This window comes from Perca fluviatilis, chromosome 6 (genome assembly GCF_010015445.1).
Source record: "Perca fluviatilis chromosome 6, GENO_Pfluv_1.0, whole genome shotgun sequence".
In the NCBI taxonomy this organism is placed as follows: domain Eukaryota; kingdom Metazoa; phylum Chordata; class Actinopteri; order Perciformes; family Percidae; genus Perca; species Perca fluviatilis.
The window spans coordinates 12,072,753-12,088,885 of NC_053117.1; the positions used below are offsets into that span (position 1 = coordinate 12,072,753).

Below are 16,133 nucleotides of genomic sequence, written 5' to 3' on the forward strand. Positions count from 1 at the left end.
CATAATAAACAAGATCCCGACTACTGGCAACGCTGAGCTGCCTCACAGTAAACCGGTTGTCATTTTTATGTTGAGGCTGTGGGGGTGTTGTTGGCAACACTGGTCTTCATCTACATTTCATGAGTTAAACACTATCCTATCACAAGAGCTGCAATCAGTGGTTGAATGGATAAAGAAAAAAAAGCTGTATGTTTATTTTTTGTTTCACAATTTTTATTTTTTATTGTTTATGATATGTGTATTTATTATTGCATTGCCACATTTTCAAGTGAGTTGTAAGGACCTCAGGAAGAATAGCACCTGCAATGCAGGAGCTAATGAAGATCCTAAATAAACAAACAAACTCAGTTTGGGTACTGGGACCAGAATGTTTATGTCTAAAACTTTCTTTTTAACCTGACCAATTCAACCAACGAAGGCAACAAGTACTAGCAGAGGCACACATCACTACACGAGTACATAAAACGCCTATGAGTACAAGTACTTTTGGCCCACATTTAATGCTTCTTCTTGAATAGCCATTGAGGATGCTCAGATTAACATGTCATTTGACTATCTTATCAGGAATATCATCCAATCACGGAGCCAGGGGGGCAAGCCTTCATTGCTGTGAGAGAGGGACCTTCGGTTAGTGGCTCTAGCAACTCAAAATCAGCCAAGACAAAGTCCAGCGGCGAGGGTCTGCAAACTTTCCTCTCGAAGTATTCTTCAAGGCACAATCCCCATTACAGAGGACAAATTGAATACCATGTTTCAACGTTAAAAGTTGTCTATCTTCAGGGCAACCTCTAGCTCACCCAGTAAGAGCGTGCGCCCCATGTTGGCTGAGTCCTGCAGTGGCCCGGGTTCCAATCTGACCTGGGGCCCTTTGCTGCGTGTCATCCCCCATCTCTCTCCCCCTTTCATGCCTATCCACTGTAACTAAAAAATAAATAAAGGGAAAAGCCCCAAAAAATAATCTTAAAAAAAAGTTGTCTATGTTCACTGGTGATTATTTTTTAAAAGCTTGCTATCCACACAAAAATGCCAAAACATTGCTTGAATCTCTGATTGAGAATGAACAGGCCATTTGAGCTTGCAGCTTTCCACCATTTAATCTAAGCAGTTTTTAAAGCAGCGTTGTTTGCTGTTTGCAGAGCAAGCAGAAATACCATTTGCTATTTATTTTTTCCGCAAGTATCAAATATTGCCAAAAGGTGGATTACATTACAGCGAGATGTCACCTAACAGATTGGTCGCATTTACTGAATATTTTCCGTCATTGACTGAACTTTTTTGACAATGACAATTAGAAGGCCGTCCGTCATATTGACAAATTAGAAGATTGAGGGCGTTCCACTGTAAATTGAAGTCATTCACATCCTGTCTAGTTAAACTGAAACTAAACTATACTGTAACTGCCAGCAGTTCATTAACATGTTTTGTGGTCTACACATTGGGTTTCATTTATGTGGTGTGTAATTTCAGTACAGTTATTGTACAGTTGTATGTGCATAAATGTTATGTCTCCTACATAATGTTCTGAATAGCTTGGGGCGGAACTGCCCGTGGGACCCTTTTTGGGGTTACACACAGAGATAAAAAGATCTGCGATACAGCGTGATAAGCACGTTCCACAAGGAAATGTAATAATATTACCTTTTAAGTTAAGTTACTACATTGGATTTGTAGGAAATGTGTTGAAGATACAAGATATGAGATCTGGCTTTAGCTCTTTTTGGTAATAAGATGCCAACGAGGTACGTTGAGAATGTTTACAAGTTTTAGCTAACTTAGCCTGATACAGCCTGTGTTAATATAAACTTAGCACAAAAAGTAAGGAAATTTGTGTTTGGTAGATTATTTCTCTGTGGTAACAATGCTTTTTGGCAATAAATCTTATACCGTTGCAAAGCCTCTTTAGTTCCCTATCAAATGGTGCCCCATTTGTAAGGAACATGCATTTGTGGGATGAGCAGCAGCGCTGAGTATATGGGTTGCGCCCATGAAAAAAACTTATCTGCCAATGCCAAAAAGCTTATTCTGTTTGAAGAGACAAGACATATTGGCAATTTAACAATTTATTCATTTCACAAACAGGAGCCTCAGTAGCATGTGGAAGAACCATACACAGCCACAACAGCCTGGCACCTCCTCCTCATGCTGGTCACCAGCCTGGTCACACACTGCTGTGGGATGGCATCCCATTCTTCAACCAGCATTTGTCGCAAGTCAGCCAACGTGGTTGTGTTGGTCACTCTGGCACGAACAGCATGCCCAAGCTGATCCCACAACTGTTCAATGGGGTTGAGGTCAGGACTGCTGGCAGGCCATTCCATCCTCTCCACTACCACATTCTGGAGGTAGTCTCTGATAAACCCCGCCCTTGGGGGATAGAGTTCGGTCCCAGACTGTTGAGATATGGGATTGCCACTGGTTGCAGAATCTCATCTCTTAATCTCTCTGCATTGAGATTGCCTCCAATGATGAAAGCCTTGTTTTTCCAGTGAGGGAGATGCCGCCCCACACCATCACACTGCCTCCACCAAAAGGTGTTACTCTATCGGTGCAGCAATCAGCATAGCGTTCTCCGCGTCTTCTGCCTACTGCATACTGCCGTATGCAGAATCTGGACTCATCACTGAACATAACGTTCCTCCACATGTTCAGGTTCCAGTGCACGTGTTGCCGACACCAGCGCAAACGAGCCTGACGGTGAAGGGCAGTCATGGCAAGACTCCTGGCAGCCCTATGAGACCGGAGATTGGCTGCGTGCAGTCTGTTCCGTATTGTCTGGGCAGAGAGCTGTTGGCCATATCGTCCTGCAAACTTTGACTGCAAATCTGTAGAAGACAGCCTACGGCACCTAAGTGCTGACAGGGTGAAGAAATGGCCTTCTTGGGACGCCCACTTCGCGGCCTGTCTTTGACCCCCGTTATATGGAACTTGGCCTTAAGTCTGGAGATGGTACTAGGGCTCACTCCAAATAATGCAGCTACTTGGTTTTGCAGAACACCAGCTTGAAGTTGCCCTATCGCAAGGACCCTATCCAGATCAGTCAAACATGCCGATTCTTGGAGCAGACACTTACTGACTGTAGCTGTACTTACAGTAGTAGGGCCCATGCTCACAGGTGATGCCAATCAGGTGCCAATCAGGCATTGGCAGAGAAGATTTGGCAAGTTTTTCATGGGCGCAACCCACATCCTCAGCACTGCAGCTCATCCCACAAATGCATGTTCCTTAAAATTGGGGCACCATTTGGAAGGGAACTAGAAAGGGTTTCCAACGGTGTAATATTTATTTCCAAAAAGCATTGTTACCACAGAGAAATAATCTACCAAACACAAATTTCCTTACTTTTTTTGGTAATTTTAGTAAGTGTTGTTTCATTGGCAGTTTTCACGGGATTGATGGTCGACGATGGAATAAAGATCACCCTGTTTTTTACTAAACATTGTGTGTCTGCGCGTTACTGGGGAGCTACATAAAATGATAACTGCAACAGCAGAGTCACAGGAGAGTTTACCGACGAGACAATGTCGGCTTATTTGGGGTCCAAGCGAAATGCAGAACCGCATATTTGGCAATATTTCAGATTCAAACCCAATGCTAATAGGGAACATGATAATGTTAATGAGGCAATATGTCAACTGTAAACTTTGGCGGCTACCAAGCAGCCAGAACAAAGCCCACTTCGTAGTGGAAACTTGACAAGAGAGGCCAGAGATCAACAGATATTGTCTTAAGTTCCTTTAAAAAAATAAATAATTGTGATGGCACAATGGCTGCTAATGTTGGCCTATGTAATAACTGCTGTGCAGTTTTATATGTGGTTCTTTTTTTAAATCATCAAAAAAAGACTCTAGGGCCAAGCATTATATCACAGAAACACGTTGTTGTCCCTGAAGTCTGAATAGTACAGAGAATAGAGATGCTTTGTGCATTACACATTAAGCGTCACTCTGAGTGACTAACAAGAAATAGTTAATACATCATTGTGTCTTGGACTGCTATTACAGCTGTCACTGCGGAAAAATAATCATTTATCTGCTTTGTGTGGTGATGACATGAAAAGTGGCCACGCGGTCGGTGTCTTTTCTCTCCATGCCCGTATAAGTCCATAATCTATAAACTCGTTCTGTTTATTAGTCACAAACAGATATGTAACGGCAAACCTGAAACCTTGTTCAGACATTATTTATCAGGCTGAGGTGGGCCGAATGGTCGATGTTTGCCTCCTGTGATGGCAGCCAGCTGTCACTCAAAGCTTTAATCCTTGTTTTATATTACTGTTCATGAACAGGGAAATTAAATATTCAGACCAAAACCATTTTTTGTCAGGATGTAAAATTTATTTTTGCTGTAAAGTTTTAACATTGGAGGGGGGGGGGGTGTATGGGGATTGACTCACTTTTGGAGCAACTATTCAAGGAGTTTTTGGCACTTCTACATTAGCTTAATTTTTCAGCACTGGAGGTTGTTGCTTAACAGACTTTAAAGTTGCCAAACTTGGATCATTATAAACCTGTAGCAATATTACAGGAGCAGAATGCTGATACCATATTGGATAAAAATGTCATGAAGTTAAAGTAGGTTTGTATAAATCCTCATTTGAATATTATAGGTTATAACAGGAATATTACATTGATACAATATTGTTATATATTTATGACATTATATAAATAATATAGTGATACCATATGAGAAAGAAACATTTTAAAGCATGAAAAAGTCTATACTAAGTCAATTATAAGGGTGTTGTTTGGTTATTCTAAGGCTGCACTGTTAAAAATTACCAGCATTTCACAATAATTAACAGTATTATTTTAAAGTAACTTGTTGTAGTTAAGTTTCCCTGTAATATCCCAATACCTGTAAAAACTACAGTATCCTTGGATTTTACAGCATTTAACTCATTTTACAGTAAAATCTTGCAATCTAAAACCTGCTGTTATATCACAACAAGGTCTGTAATATCACAGCAACACAGTGACAAAATTTGAAATATGCCCTGGGAAGTCACATGACATAACCGAACTGTTTTGAACTGAAGGCGCCATCGTGTCCCTCTTCTATTCCGGGCTGAATGGAGAAGGTGAGCAGCATGCATGTTTGCAGCACTCACACCCATGTTATTTTAATATGATAATAATATTTACTTTCAAATAAACGTTTATCGCATGACACAGTTCACATTTTGTTAGCAAGTGCCCGGAATTGTTGAAAGTTCTCTCACAGCATTTGCTAATAGTAGTAATGTTAGTAATGACGAGAGTTTCGCTATAATTTTTCATGTCACTATCACCGTTTAGACAAATCTGGTGTTTGTAAAGTTTATAAAACCAATGATGGGACAAACATTACTATTTATGTGTGCACATTTCTGTAATTAATCAAGGTTATCATAGATTAGCAGGGCTAACCGTTAGCTGTTTAACTTTAATAACTTAGCAATTCAAAAGGTTCATTAAAAAATATTTTTCCAGCGGATATCCTAGTTACAACATGACTGAGCTAACTGGAGTAAGTTAGTCTCATGTCGTGTTCGACAACGGGAGGGTTTTAACACTAGGGTTCCCCTTGTCCTGATATGAATGAATAATAATTGTAAAAGTTGTAAATGCACTTTACATTGAGTGAGCAATCTCAAAGTGCTACAGAAAAAAAAAACTATATATATACCACTATCATTTTTGACATACGGCTAAAATTAAATTACAATGATCAATGATCATAATCTGCATTCAAACTGAAATTCTTATTGTTGGTTGCCTTTGTGTAATTTCTCCTTTTTCTTTTCTTTTCTTTCCAGGTCATCAGAGGGCGAGGCAAACCATCCTGTTCAGTGTCAGGCTTAACAAAGTGCCTGCTGCAGCGATGTCTGAGATCAAACAGGAATGGCCATTTCTCTTCTCTCAGAAATGCCTATTCTCACACTTTGGCCTCCTGACGGACGTCGATGTCCTTCAAAAGCTACAGGAGGCAATTAGTCGACGAGGACAGACCATCCTGGATTACTGTGCAACACTGAACTGATCCGTGATGTTCTGGCCTGCTATGATCCAGACTCTGACAAGGCTGCCTGCATCCTGCTGCTCCTAATGTTGTACTTCAAAGAGCCGAAAGAGAGTTTGATGCTTGAAGTTGATGTACGATTTTTTATTCAAATATTTACAATGCAAAATGAGTGATTACATTATCAACATTTACCTTGCATGATTTACTACCTCTGACCAATGAACAATATTTATCCTTTATCCTAAATCCATGCTATTGTGTGTTAACTATGTTACAGCCATGTGCCACTGCTGTGGACGTCAATACTGCAGAACTCCCCAGCACCCCCTGCTTGAACATTCAAGGTAATGTTACTTTGATCTAGTATCGACATTTCTAACTCATTATTTTGTTTTCATTCTAGAAATCTACATGACCACAATAAATAATAATTATAATTATAATAAGAATTACATTTGTATAGCCCTTTGTATCTTAAGCAGTTCACAAAGTGCTCATAACACATAATGTTGTATCTGTTCATTTCAGGTGACATAATGAAGCCCTCTGGATGGCTTATATCCATCGAGGGACATGTCGTGATGGGCCCACACCCTTTGTTTTTTCACGGAGTAGCTGCTTTCTTCAGCAGCTATTACGTCTTCAACCTTGAGTATCCTGCCGCTGGATCGTCGACGCTGGAGTTCATTCAAAGGTATTTTATAAAGATCACATTTAATCTTGTAATTCACATTATAGTACAGGCTTCCAACTCAATGATTGTCTTGAGGTCTAAAATGCTGACAAACGAGGTACCTGAGGCTAGCCTGGTGAGACCGTCCTGATCTCACAAACTCATTCAATTTCGCTCTGCAGATCAGTCTGGGTTTCTACACATGTTATGCTGACAAATACCTGCCGGTCCAATCACAGCTATTTATTTTGTTTTGGGGCAGGCTATGTGATGATGATTTTGAAACGTCTATTGCGAAATGCGAATGTATTGAATGAAGTAGATGAAATTTTCTTTAAAAGCAGAACAAAATGCTCTCAGGCCCTTAATTGAAAAGGATGTGTTTGTCATACTTTTAACAGGGTTTGGTTTTAATTTACCAACTGGCCAATTGCGTGAAGATGCATTTCAGTGGCGCCGCACGTTGATATGGCCTCTCATAGTAGAAAATCAACCACTTTGCCTCAGGCAAACCTAACCTGAGGCACCTTGGCTAAAAATGGCAAAAAAAATTATGGTGAGAGTAAGATCTAACAAATTTGGATTATAAATCTATTAGGGTTTGATGTGGGGAAAAAGCACAACAAAAAGCACACCATGAATCGTATTCTGTGCAATAACTGCTGTGACAGTTTTTAGCTGTTTTATCTATTTATTGAGAATGTGTTAGTGGTAGTGTTAGTGTATGTGTATATGTGTGCATGTACTTGTATGTATGTATGTATGAATGTATGTATGTATGCATACTCTGTATGCATATGTATGTATGCGAGTATTTATGTATATATGTGCGTGCGCACGCATGTATGGATGTGTATGTGTATATGGGTGTAGCTATATTTTTATCTTTATTTTATTTTTTTTACTCTATGCTGCTATTTGGAGAGGATTGCTCCAACAGAATTTCTTTGTATTGTATACAATGACAATAAAGATCTATCTATCTATCTTGATAAATGCTGTCTGCAAAACATACTGTAAGTCTATTTAAAACTGAAACTATCTTTGCTTATTAACAGGTGCTTCCTGGGCATCAATCCTGAAAGAGGCTCAAAGACCAAGAAGCGGACAACAATGAACCCTCATGTGAGCACCCTTTTGAGGAAACTTATTGACTTTGAGTGGGCATCATAGTTTTTTTTTGCAGCTGTAGTTGTCAGGCTCAGTTTTGAGTAGCCTTGTTCTTTTTGTAATTTTTCAAGACAACTTTGCACTACAGATTTTTACACAATGCTGTTGTGTGTGGACTCATTATAATGTTTGAGACTGAGAGGAGTGCCTGACCCCTTTACGACATTCCTTTATCGCTCTCTCCCTTGCTCTCTTATCTTGCCATGAAGGCCTCATTCCCATCCTGTCCATTACTGTTATTGTGACACAGCTAGTTGAATAGTTGAATTGTGATACAGGTAGTTGAATTGCAAGTTTGCACAATTTCTCTGCATTTTCTGCATTTTAAGATGGCTTTTATGACTAGAAAGTTGAATTTCTTGAACTCTTGAAGTTCTTGGCATCTGCTGTACATTGAAAAATATGTATTTGTTAATAAATATGCCATTGGGCTAACATTGACTTTACCTCAGAGTTGTTTGTTGGGGGAAGGGGGTTAATTGTACAATGATTGTAAATGGAAGCTTCATCTGCATTACTTTTACAGTAAGTTACTGGACAATTTTAGCATGACTTCCATAGTATACATTGTAAATTCACAGTAAATTATTGTCAACTTGTACATTACTTTCACAGTACACACTGTAAAAGTACAGGGCCTTGTTGTAATGATGTACAGCAAAAGATTGTAATTCCCCAGTAATGTACTGTAATATCACAGTAATTGCTTTGTCATTGAAGCTGTGAAGTTACAGTATACAGTTGTGCTTTTACAACAATGCATTGTAATATCACAGATATAAAATTACAGTAAATTGCTGTGAGTATATTTCACAGTATATTGCTGTAATCCTTACTGTGAAAGTCATGCAAAATTTATCCAATTATTTATTGTAAATTCACAATGAAAAATTTTGCAGTGTGTGAAGTGCCACCAAGATAATTTTATTAGAGATGACAGTAACACATCTGCTTTTATAATTCGGGGCTCTGGGTGATGTTGGCGTTCTCGCTGTAGGCAAAGCAGCTGGGGAAGATTCCTATGTTTCCTGCACAGTGTCCCTCTAGCCACTCCTCATTAACTATAAGAAAGTGTGAAAGAGAAAGATAAAGAGGCAGTGAGACTCACATCTGAACAGAGTATGAAGGTCTTTAAGAACATTTCAAATTAAAGTGCCTGACAAAAACAAAAGACTTTATAATTCCACTGACAAGCAATTCATATGAGGTTGACCTGCAGAGCCTCACCTTCACCCAGGATGTCGATAGTATCTCCTTCGCTGAACTCCAGGTCCTCTGTGCCCTGAGCATTGTAGTCATACAGCGCCACCATCTGGTAGAGGATAGGACGGTTGGCCAGGGGATCTTCTGTCTGAAATAAAATAGCACAATGAGGAGAAATTTTTATTAGCATAGCTGTACATTATATGATTACCTAGAGGAATGATTAAATACATAATGTTACTTCAGGCAGGACAAATACTGGCAATTTTTAAATAATGAATGTTTTGCTGATTTTTATGAAAAGGTCTATCAGTCACAGGGTGGATTTGATCCAGGAGCTATGGAATTTTTTTTGAAAATCTGGTCCTAAATTATCAAAAGAATCTTCCTCCTCACTAGATGCAGATAGCAATTTGAGTGAGGTAAAAGATGTGATTTCCTCTCTCCCCAACAATAAGGCAGCAGGACCAGATGGCTTTTGTATCGGATTTTTCAAGGTACTTAGCCATAAACTTTCCCCACTTATCCTACGAATGCTGAATCACTCCCTGGTGAGCTCTAGGTTGCCTCCCACTTTATATAAGGCCAATATTTCACTTATACCCAAACCTGGACGTGATCCTAACCTGGTCTCATCATATCGTCCTATCTCCCTGCTACCTATCGAAACGAAAATTCTTGGGAAACTCTTAGCCAATAGATTAAAGGAGCACATTTGTTCTATTATTCATCCTGACCAAACAGGGTTCATGCCAGGTAGGTATATGTACTTTAATTTGCACCGCTTGTTCCATATTTTGTACGGAGAACACACTGTAGAGACAGTAATAATTTCTTTAGATGCACAGCATATTTTTGATCAGGTGGAATGGCCCTATATGTTGTTTACACTTAAAAAATTTGGTTTTGGTAGCGATCATGGGGGTCACAAGTGTCCTCTCCTCCGTCAATAAATTTGAAAGAAGAGCCATTCAATTTGGGATGGTGATTGCAAAAAAGTTGATTTTATGTGTATGGAAAATTGATTATGTGCCTTCATATAATTTGTGGCTGGGAGAATTGTCAAATACTTTATTTACATCTGGAAAGATTGAGATTCTATAATGAATATGAGGAGACAAGTATGATAAAACATGGGACCCGATACTGAATTACCTTAAAAGTGTGAGCTCGTAGGCATTGGTTATTGTATAAAACCTGACTGTGCAAATGAGTATGTGATTTTATATATGTCAAATTAATTTACTTTTACTACTTTTAGATGTTTTTGTTTATAGCACCCATCTTAAATATGAGAATGGAATATTGTTGTAATTCAAGATGTGCTATGTTCTGTATGTTATGTGTTCTTTGTTATTTTTTTTTCCGCCTTCTTTCTTCTTTTTCTTGAAAATTAATAAACATATTTCAAAAAAAAAATGACACAATAACCACAATATACATAAAACCATAAAACAATAACAAAATAGACAGACAACTGTAAACCAAATAAACATATGTATAATGACAACACCATAAGCCCATCATACACATCTCTCCCCAGCACAAAGCTTCTTAGGAGCCCCCCAGAAAGTACTTTTCACAATTTTCTGTGTAGGCCTGGCAAACCGTTCACAACCGTTGACATCTTTTCAAACACCGCCACACTAGCCATCTTACAGGCCCACTTTTGAATTGAAGGCACCCCTTCATTCTCCATTCTCTTAAAAGAATATGTCCGGCTGTCATTAAACTAGTTTGGACTCAACTTGTGCTTATCTATTCCGCTTAGGGTTGATCCATCTCCTAGAACAAATAATCTTGGGCTGAATGGAACCTGGGTCTCTGTAATCCGATAGATTATCATGTATCCCTGTCCAAAATTCCTGGACTTTATCACAGGACCATAGGACATGAAGAAATTGGCCGTCCTCGGTCTTACATTTCAAACAATTTGGTGTGTCTTTCAATCCAAGTCTAAACAATCTGGAGGGAGTCGGATAGAAGTGATGCATAATCTTGAACTGGATGAGGCGCACCCTCACATTGCGTGACATAGTTTTAATATTCCTACAAATTCTGTCCCACTCATCATCCAATGTAAGATCCCTTTCCCATGTCTTCTTGAGGGCTGTCCAGGCTCCATCTCCCAGGTTCTGCATAAGCAGAAAATAATACCGAGAAGCCTCATGACTTTTTCCATATTTCAGCAACACCTTATCTAAACATGCTGAGGCCTTCGGGGCTGAAGAACCGGATCCAAAAATCCCCACTCAAAGATGACGAAGTTGCAAATATCTGAGAAATTGAATTGGAATTCCAATTTGCTGTACCACATCCTCAAAGGATTTCAATATGCCACGAGAAACAGATCACCTAGTGTAACAATTCCCTTTTCCAACTAATTCCTCCAAAAAAGGGGAGATCTATCAATACATAACTTTGGGTTTCGCCAAATACTTGAAGAGGTATATAGATATGGATCCAGTTCAAACAGTCGGGCCACTTTGGTCCAAACGACTTTTAAGGATGTGTTTTTGCCACACAATACAGTTTGACAGACAGGCTTTGTAAGTGTGATAATGGGGCAAAAAATACAATACCAGGGTGCGGCTCTCTCAGGAGGAAGTGACCAGTGGGCCAAATGCCTTAAGTTAAAAGCATATAAGTAATACAACATCTTTGGTAGACCCAAACCTCCTCTATTCTCCCTTTATTAAAATGTAGCTGTTTTTTTTACCATTCCATATAAATGTCCTTATCCAGTCACATTATTTAAAATATGACAGAGGAACCTCTAGAGGAAGAGATTAGATAATGTAATTCAGATTGGGAACAGAAACCATTTTCATAACATTGTATCACTTTTCTTTTTCTTTTTGTAAGGCAACTACAAATATTTTGTCCGTGAATGAATGTGAATTTTGTGATGTTTAATGTTTACAGACCTAATAATATTTTTGAGAACTTCCTGTGTCTCAATCAGTGACAGCTCAAGAAGATGCGTCAGCCATGAGTTTTGCTTTGTTTATGCTGTAGCTGTAGTAGTGCACGCTTGTCTCATTAGCCCGTTTGCTTAAAAAACACACGTCTGGAGAACTAAAGAACGGTCTAAAAGTTTTTGGATTATAGTGACACAAGCTGATAAGGTAGGCCAATCTGTTGAACTTTTTGGGGTATGATCGATTGTGAGTGCGGGGTGCGCGACACACGGATGTAGCTAGACTATAATAATGACACAATATAGTGATAGCTCGTCGGTTAGAATGGGCAAGTGTCTAAAGGTCTGGCCACAGATGCGGACCGGCTGGCGGACAAGGCTGAGAGCAATGTGGCTGAGGTTAGCACAACAAGCGGATCAGCGTGCGAGTCAGTCTAGCGGTAATGAAACGGGGGAGCTGGAAAACCCGCCTGCCGGTTCCTGATCAGCTAGCAATGGAGAGAGGGCTGTGAATAAGACAATGACGGTGTCGGCGGTGCTCCACCTTTGTTAGGGTATGTTTGAAACGCAGCCAACATGCTAGCGCACATTTGACGGTATCATTTGAAGTTGGCATTAAATTTCATCCAAGGTGGTATTAAAAAGGTCTTAAATTTAACTTAACTTAAACCGTACTGAATGCAATTTATTATCCCATCTGTTAAGACATGTCAACAATCTTTCACAATTTGCGACGGAAGGTTTTGACTGAGCGTGTTAACTTAAAATAATAATAATAATAATAATAATACAATCATGCTATAGACTATTTGTCATTATCGCAAACCGTTGTTTAAGAGGGTCAATCGTGTTTGTGCTATACACGGGTTTCCTGTATACAAACATTACAAGGTGCGTGCGCATACCATGGGCAGAAAGCCAGATTGGTGAGCTGGTCCACTACTGCAACAACCTTAAGTATTTAAGCTTTCTTTATTGTTTGTATATAACTGCTGACTCAATAAAGCATGATTTTAGTTGGATCTGTTTGTCAGTCTTTAATTTTGCAGTGTTACTGTGATATATATGTATGGCTATAATTATCATTTTAGGCTAATGTAATAGCCAATTTTAGCAGCAGGGTTACCCCTGAGTGTACCCTTATGGTTGGTTTATGCCTTAAAATAATGACCAGGATTTCTGGGAAAAGGTACGATATGTGTGTCTCCATTTCAAAACATCACTGCAGGTTGATTGTTTTTAGCAGCAGAGGTTGACTGTGGGCGAGAGGGCGACAACACTGTCGTAGTTAGCTCGCCGAAACTCTACTGCTGCTGTCTCGGCGACGTTAGCTAATATCCGCTAGCATACGTACAGGCTAAGTATAGCCAGTTAGCTTTGTGTGTAACGTAATAAAAACCCACCCATCTCATAGGAGCGAAGCTTAATATTTCATTCAATAAAATTATGGTACAAAAGGAGCACTAACGCCACAGGTCTTATGTTGACAACGTCAACGCATATATAAGAAACTCCGAAGGCAGTCGTAATATTTACCTAGCAGGCTAGGCTAACGCTGTTGCGCTAACGTTTGCAAAACATTGGCGTAGCTTTAGCTAGCAGTCTAAACTTGTCTCGAGTCCGGACCTTTAACTGTCTATGGTCCGGACTCGAGTACCACAGCCCTGACAGGTAGATATTACTTAGCTGAACAACAACAAGCTGCAACTTTTCTGATTGATACAATGGGAGCCTGACTCTTGCATATGACCCCAATCTGCCCCTCTTATGGCTTGAAGCCATAACCTCCGCCGGTTTTTGGCAAAAGCATGCTTCCCCCTAGGTATGTTAAACATCAGGCACCCATCACTGGCTCTGTTTGTACGCAACAACTCCTTGGCATTTTGACTTACGCTATGCTGCTACTACTACTAGCTGCACGAAACACATCTTCTTTGTGCCCCCTGGTTGCGTGCGCAAGCAGTGATGACGTTGCCGAGAAATCCATGTATTACGCACAGACAGCCTTATAGTCTATTTTGGTTTCACTTTTAACGACAGTAGGTTATGACTGTATGTTGACATAAAATATTCATGCAATTAAAATAGTCAACTTCTAACTTTGCTATAAAAGAGTATTAAAACCCGGAAGTCTTGCAAACTTGATTTTATAGATTTAAGGTGGTGTTGAATTGCATATTAACAATAAAAAATATCTCCCTTTAAACATTTTTGGCCTGAAGTAATAAATAGAGTGTAAGGTAAAGCCTTTTTACAATATGATTGCTGCAGTAGAAAAGAACAGCAATGGTTAGTCGTGGGATGGTACTGAAATATTGTTCACTTTGCTGTTTGCATCTTGTTAAAAACCAATAGGGCGCAATCGCAAAAGGGGTGCTATCTGCATAGGTAGATGTGAACATCTTATGACTTGGCCTGAAAAAAGTTCAGTCAAAAGATTTTTTTTCACTTTAATCCCTGGGACTAGGTGGAGGGATTATATCTCCACCCTGGCCTGGGAACACCTCAGGATCCCCCAGTCAGAGCTCGTAAATGTGGCTTGTGAAAGTTTGGGGCCCCCTGCTGGAGCTGCTGGAGCTGCTGGAGCTGCTGGAGCTGCTGCCCCTGCGACCCGACCCCGGATAAGCGGATGTCAATGGATGGATGGATGGATGGATTTAAGTACCGGTATCGGGGGAAAAAAACAAACAATATCCAAACCCTAATGGGGGCACAGGCTCAGTGGAGAGTGGCCAGTGCAATGTTGAAGATGCAATGTTCTTAACTTCAAGTACTACTTCTTTTCATTGGGATACATGTTCTTACTTGTTTGGCTCTCTGGTTTTGTCTGTCTGCTGTTGTGGTGCTGGGCAGGTAGTGTTCAGTGGGTTTTTAGTGATTTTCACTGAAAAAAGCTGGACGTTACAGTTTATGGTCAGCACCTTAACATCTTGGCCAACAGGATATCCCATCTTTGATCCACTATAAAAACTTAGTGCAGCTTTAATAATGGTAGTTGGAAAATCTGGCAGGGGACAGCTGCGACCCTCGGACACACCCCTACAACCCTGCAACTGATTTCAAGCCCTGATGCATGTGTAGTTGTGAATTTAAATCCTCACCTGGCACCACAGGGTAGCTCTGCCAGCCTCAGCCACTTCTTGCACAGTGCGGCCTGGCTCCACCTCCCCACCCAGAGGTATCAGCACCCGGGAACCATGCTGCTTATATCTGATGAGAAAGAGAGCAGTAGTGGTGAGGGGGAGTGCAACTTTATTCTAGGATGACAAATATGATTACAAGCATCAAAGCAGGGCTCTGATGCATGCTATTTGTTGTTATAAGCTCCTATTTTTATTTCAACAGCTAAACAAATGAACTGGTCCCATTCTTATTGATCCTTAGAAGTCATGTAAGGTTTCTGTAACTTATTTTTATCCCTTTATAATATATTTTATCCTCTCCGTGAACCATCACCTTATTGTGGTGGAGAGGTTTATGTGTCTCTGTGAACCTGAGGGCTGTGTTGTCTGGAGCTTTGTGCTCCTGGTAGGGTCTCCCAGGGCAAAGTGGTCTCAGGTGAGGGGCCAGACAAAGAATGGTTCAAAAACCCTATGGAAGAACAAGGTAGAGATGGAGTGACCCTGCCCGGAGGAAGCCCGGGGCCCCCGTGTGGAGCCAGGCCCAGACGGCGGGCTCGTCGGCGAGCGCCTGGTGGCCGGGTTTGCCACGGAGCCCGGCCGGGCACAGCCCAAACAAGCTACGTGGCTCCCATCTCCAGCCCATGGGCCCATCACCTGTGGGAGGAACCGCTGGGGTCGGGTGCGCTGCCACATGGGTGGCAGTGAAGGTCAGCGGCCTCGACGGACCAGACCCGGGCGGCAGACGCTGGCTCTGGGGACGTGGAACGTTACCTCTCTGTGGGGGAAGGAGCCGGAACTGGTGCGGGAGGTGGAGCGCTACCGGTTAGATCTGGTGGGGCTTACCTCTACGCACAGTCTCGGTTCTGGAACCGTACTCCTGGATAGGGGTTGGACTCTTTTCTTCTCCGGAGTTGCCCAGGGTGTGAGGCGCCGGGCGGGTGTGGGGATACTAACAAGCCCCCGGCTGAGCGCCGCTACGTTGGAGTTTACCCCGGTGGACGAGAGGGTCGCCTCCCTACGCCTGCGGGTTGTGGGGGGGAAAACT

The 16,133-nt window shown here is 40.9% G+C and overlaps 1 protein-coding gene across 1 annotated transcript in view; it reads right to left on the minus strand.

Annotated features, from left to right (window-relative positions):
* Nucleotides 1–8,746: 8,746 nt before the first annotated feature.
* Nucleotides 8,747–16,133, minus strand: part of noxa1 (NADPH oxidase activator 1) — a 34,743-nt gene continuing 27,356 nt past the window's right edge. Inside the window, exons 14-16 of the mRNA XM_039802656.1 lie at nucleotides 15,068–15,176; nucleotides 9,071–9,194; nucleotides 8,747–8,904 (exon numbers count right to left, since the gene is read on the minus strand). Coding sequence (XP_039658590.1) covers nucleotides 8,798–8,904; nucleotides 9,071–9,194; nucleotides 15,068–15,176 — 340 coding nt within the window. The 3' untranslated portion in view covers nucleotides 8,747–8,797. The remainder of the gene's footprint in view (nucleotides 8,905–9,070; nucleotides 9,195–15,067; nucleotides 15,177–16,133) is intronic.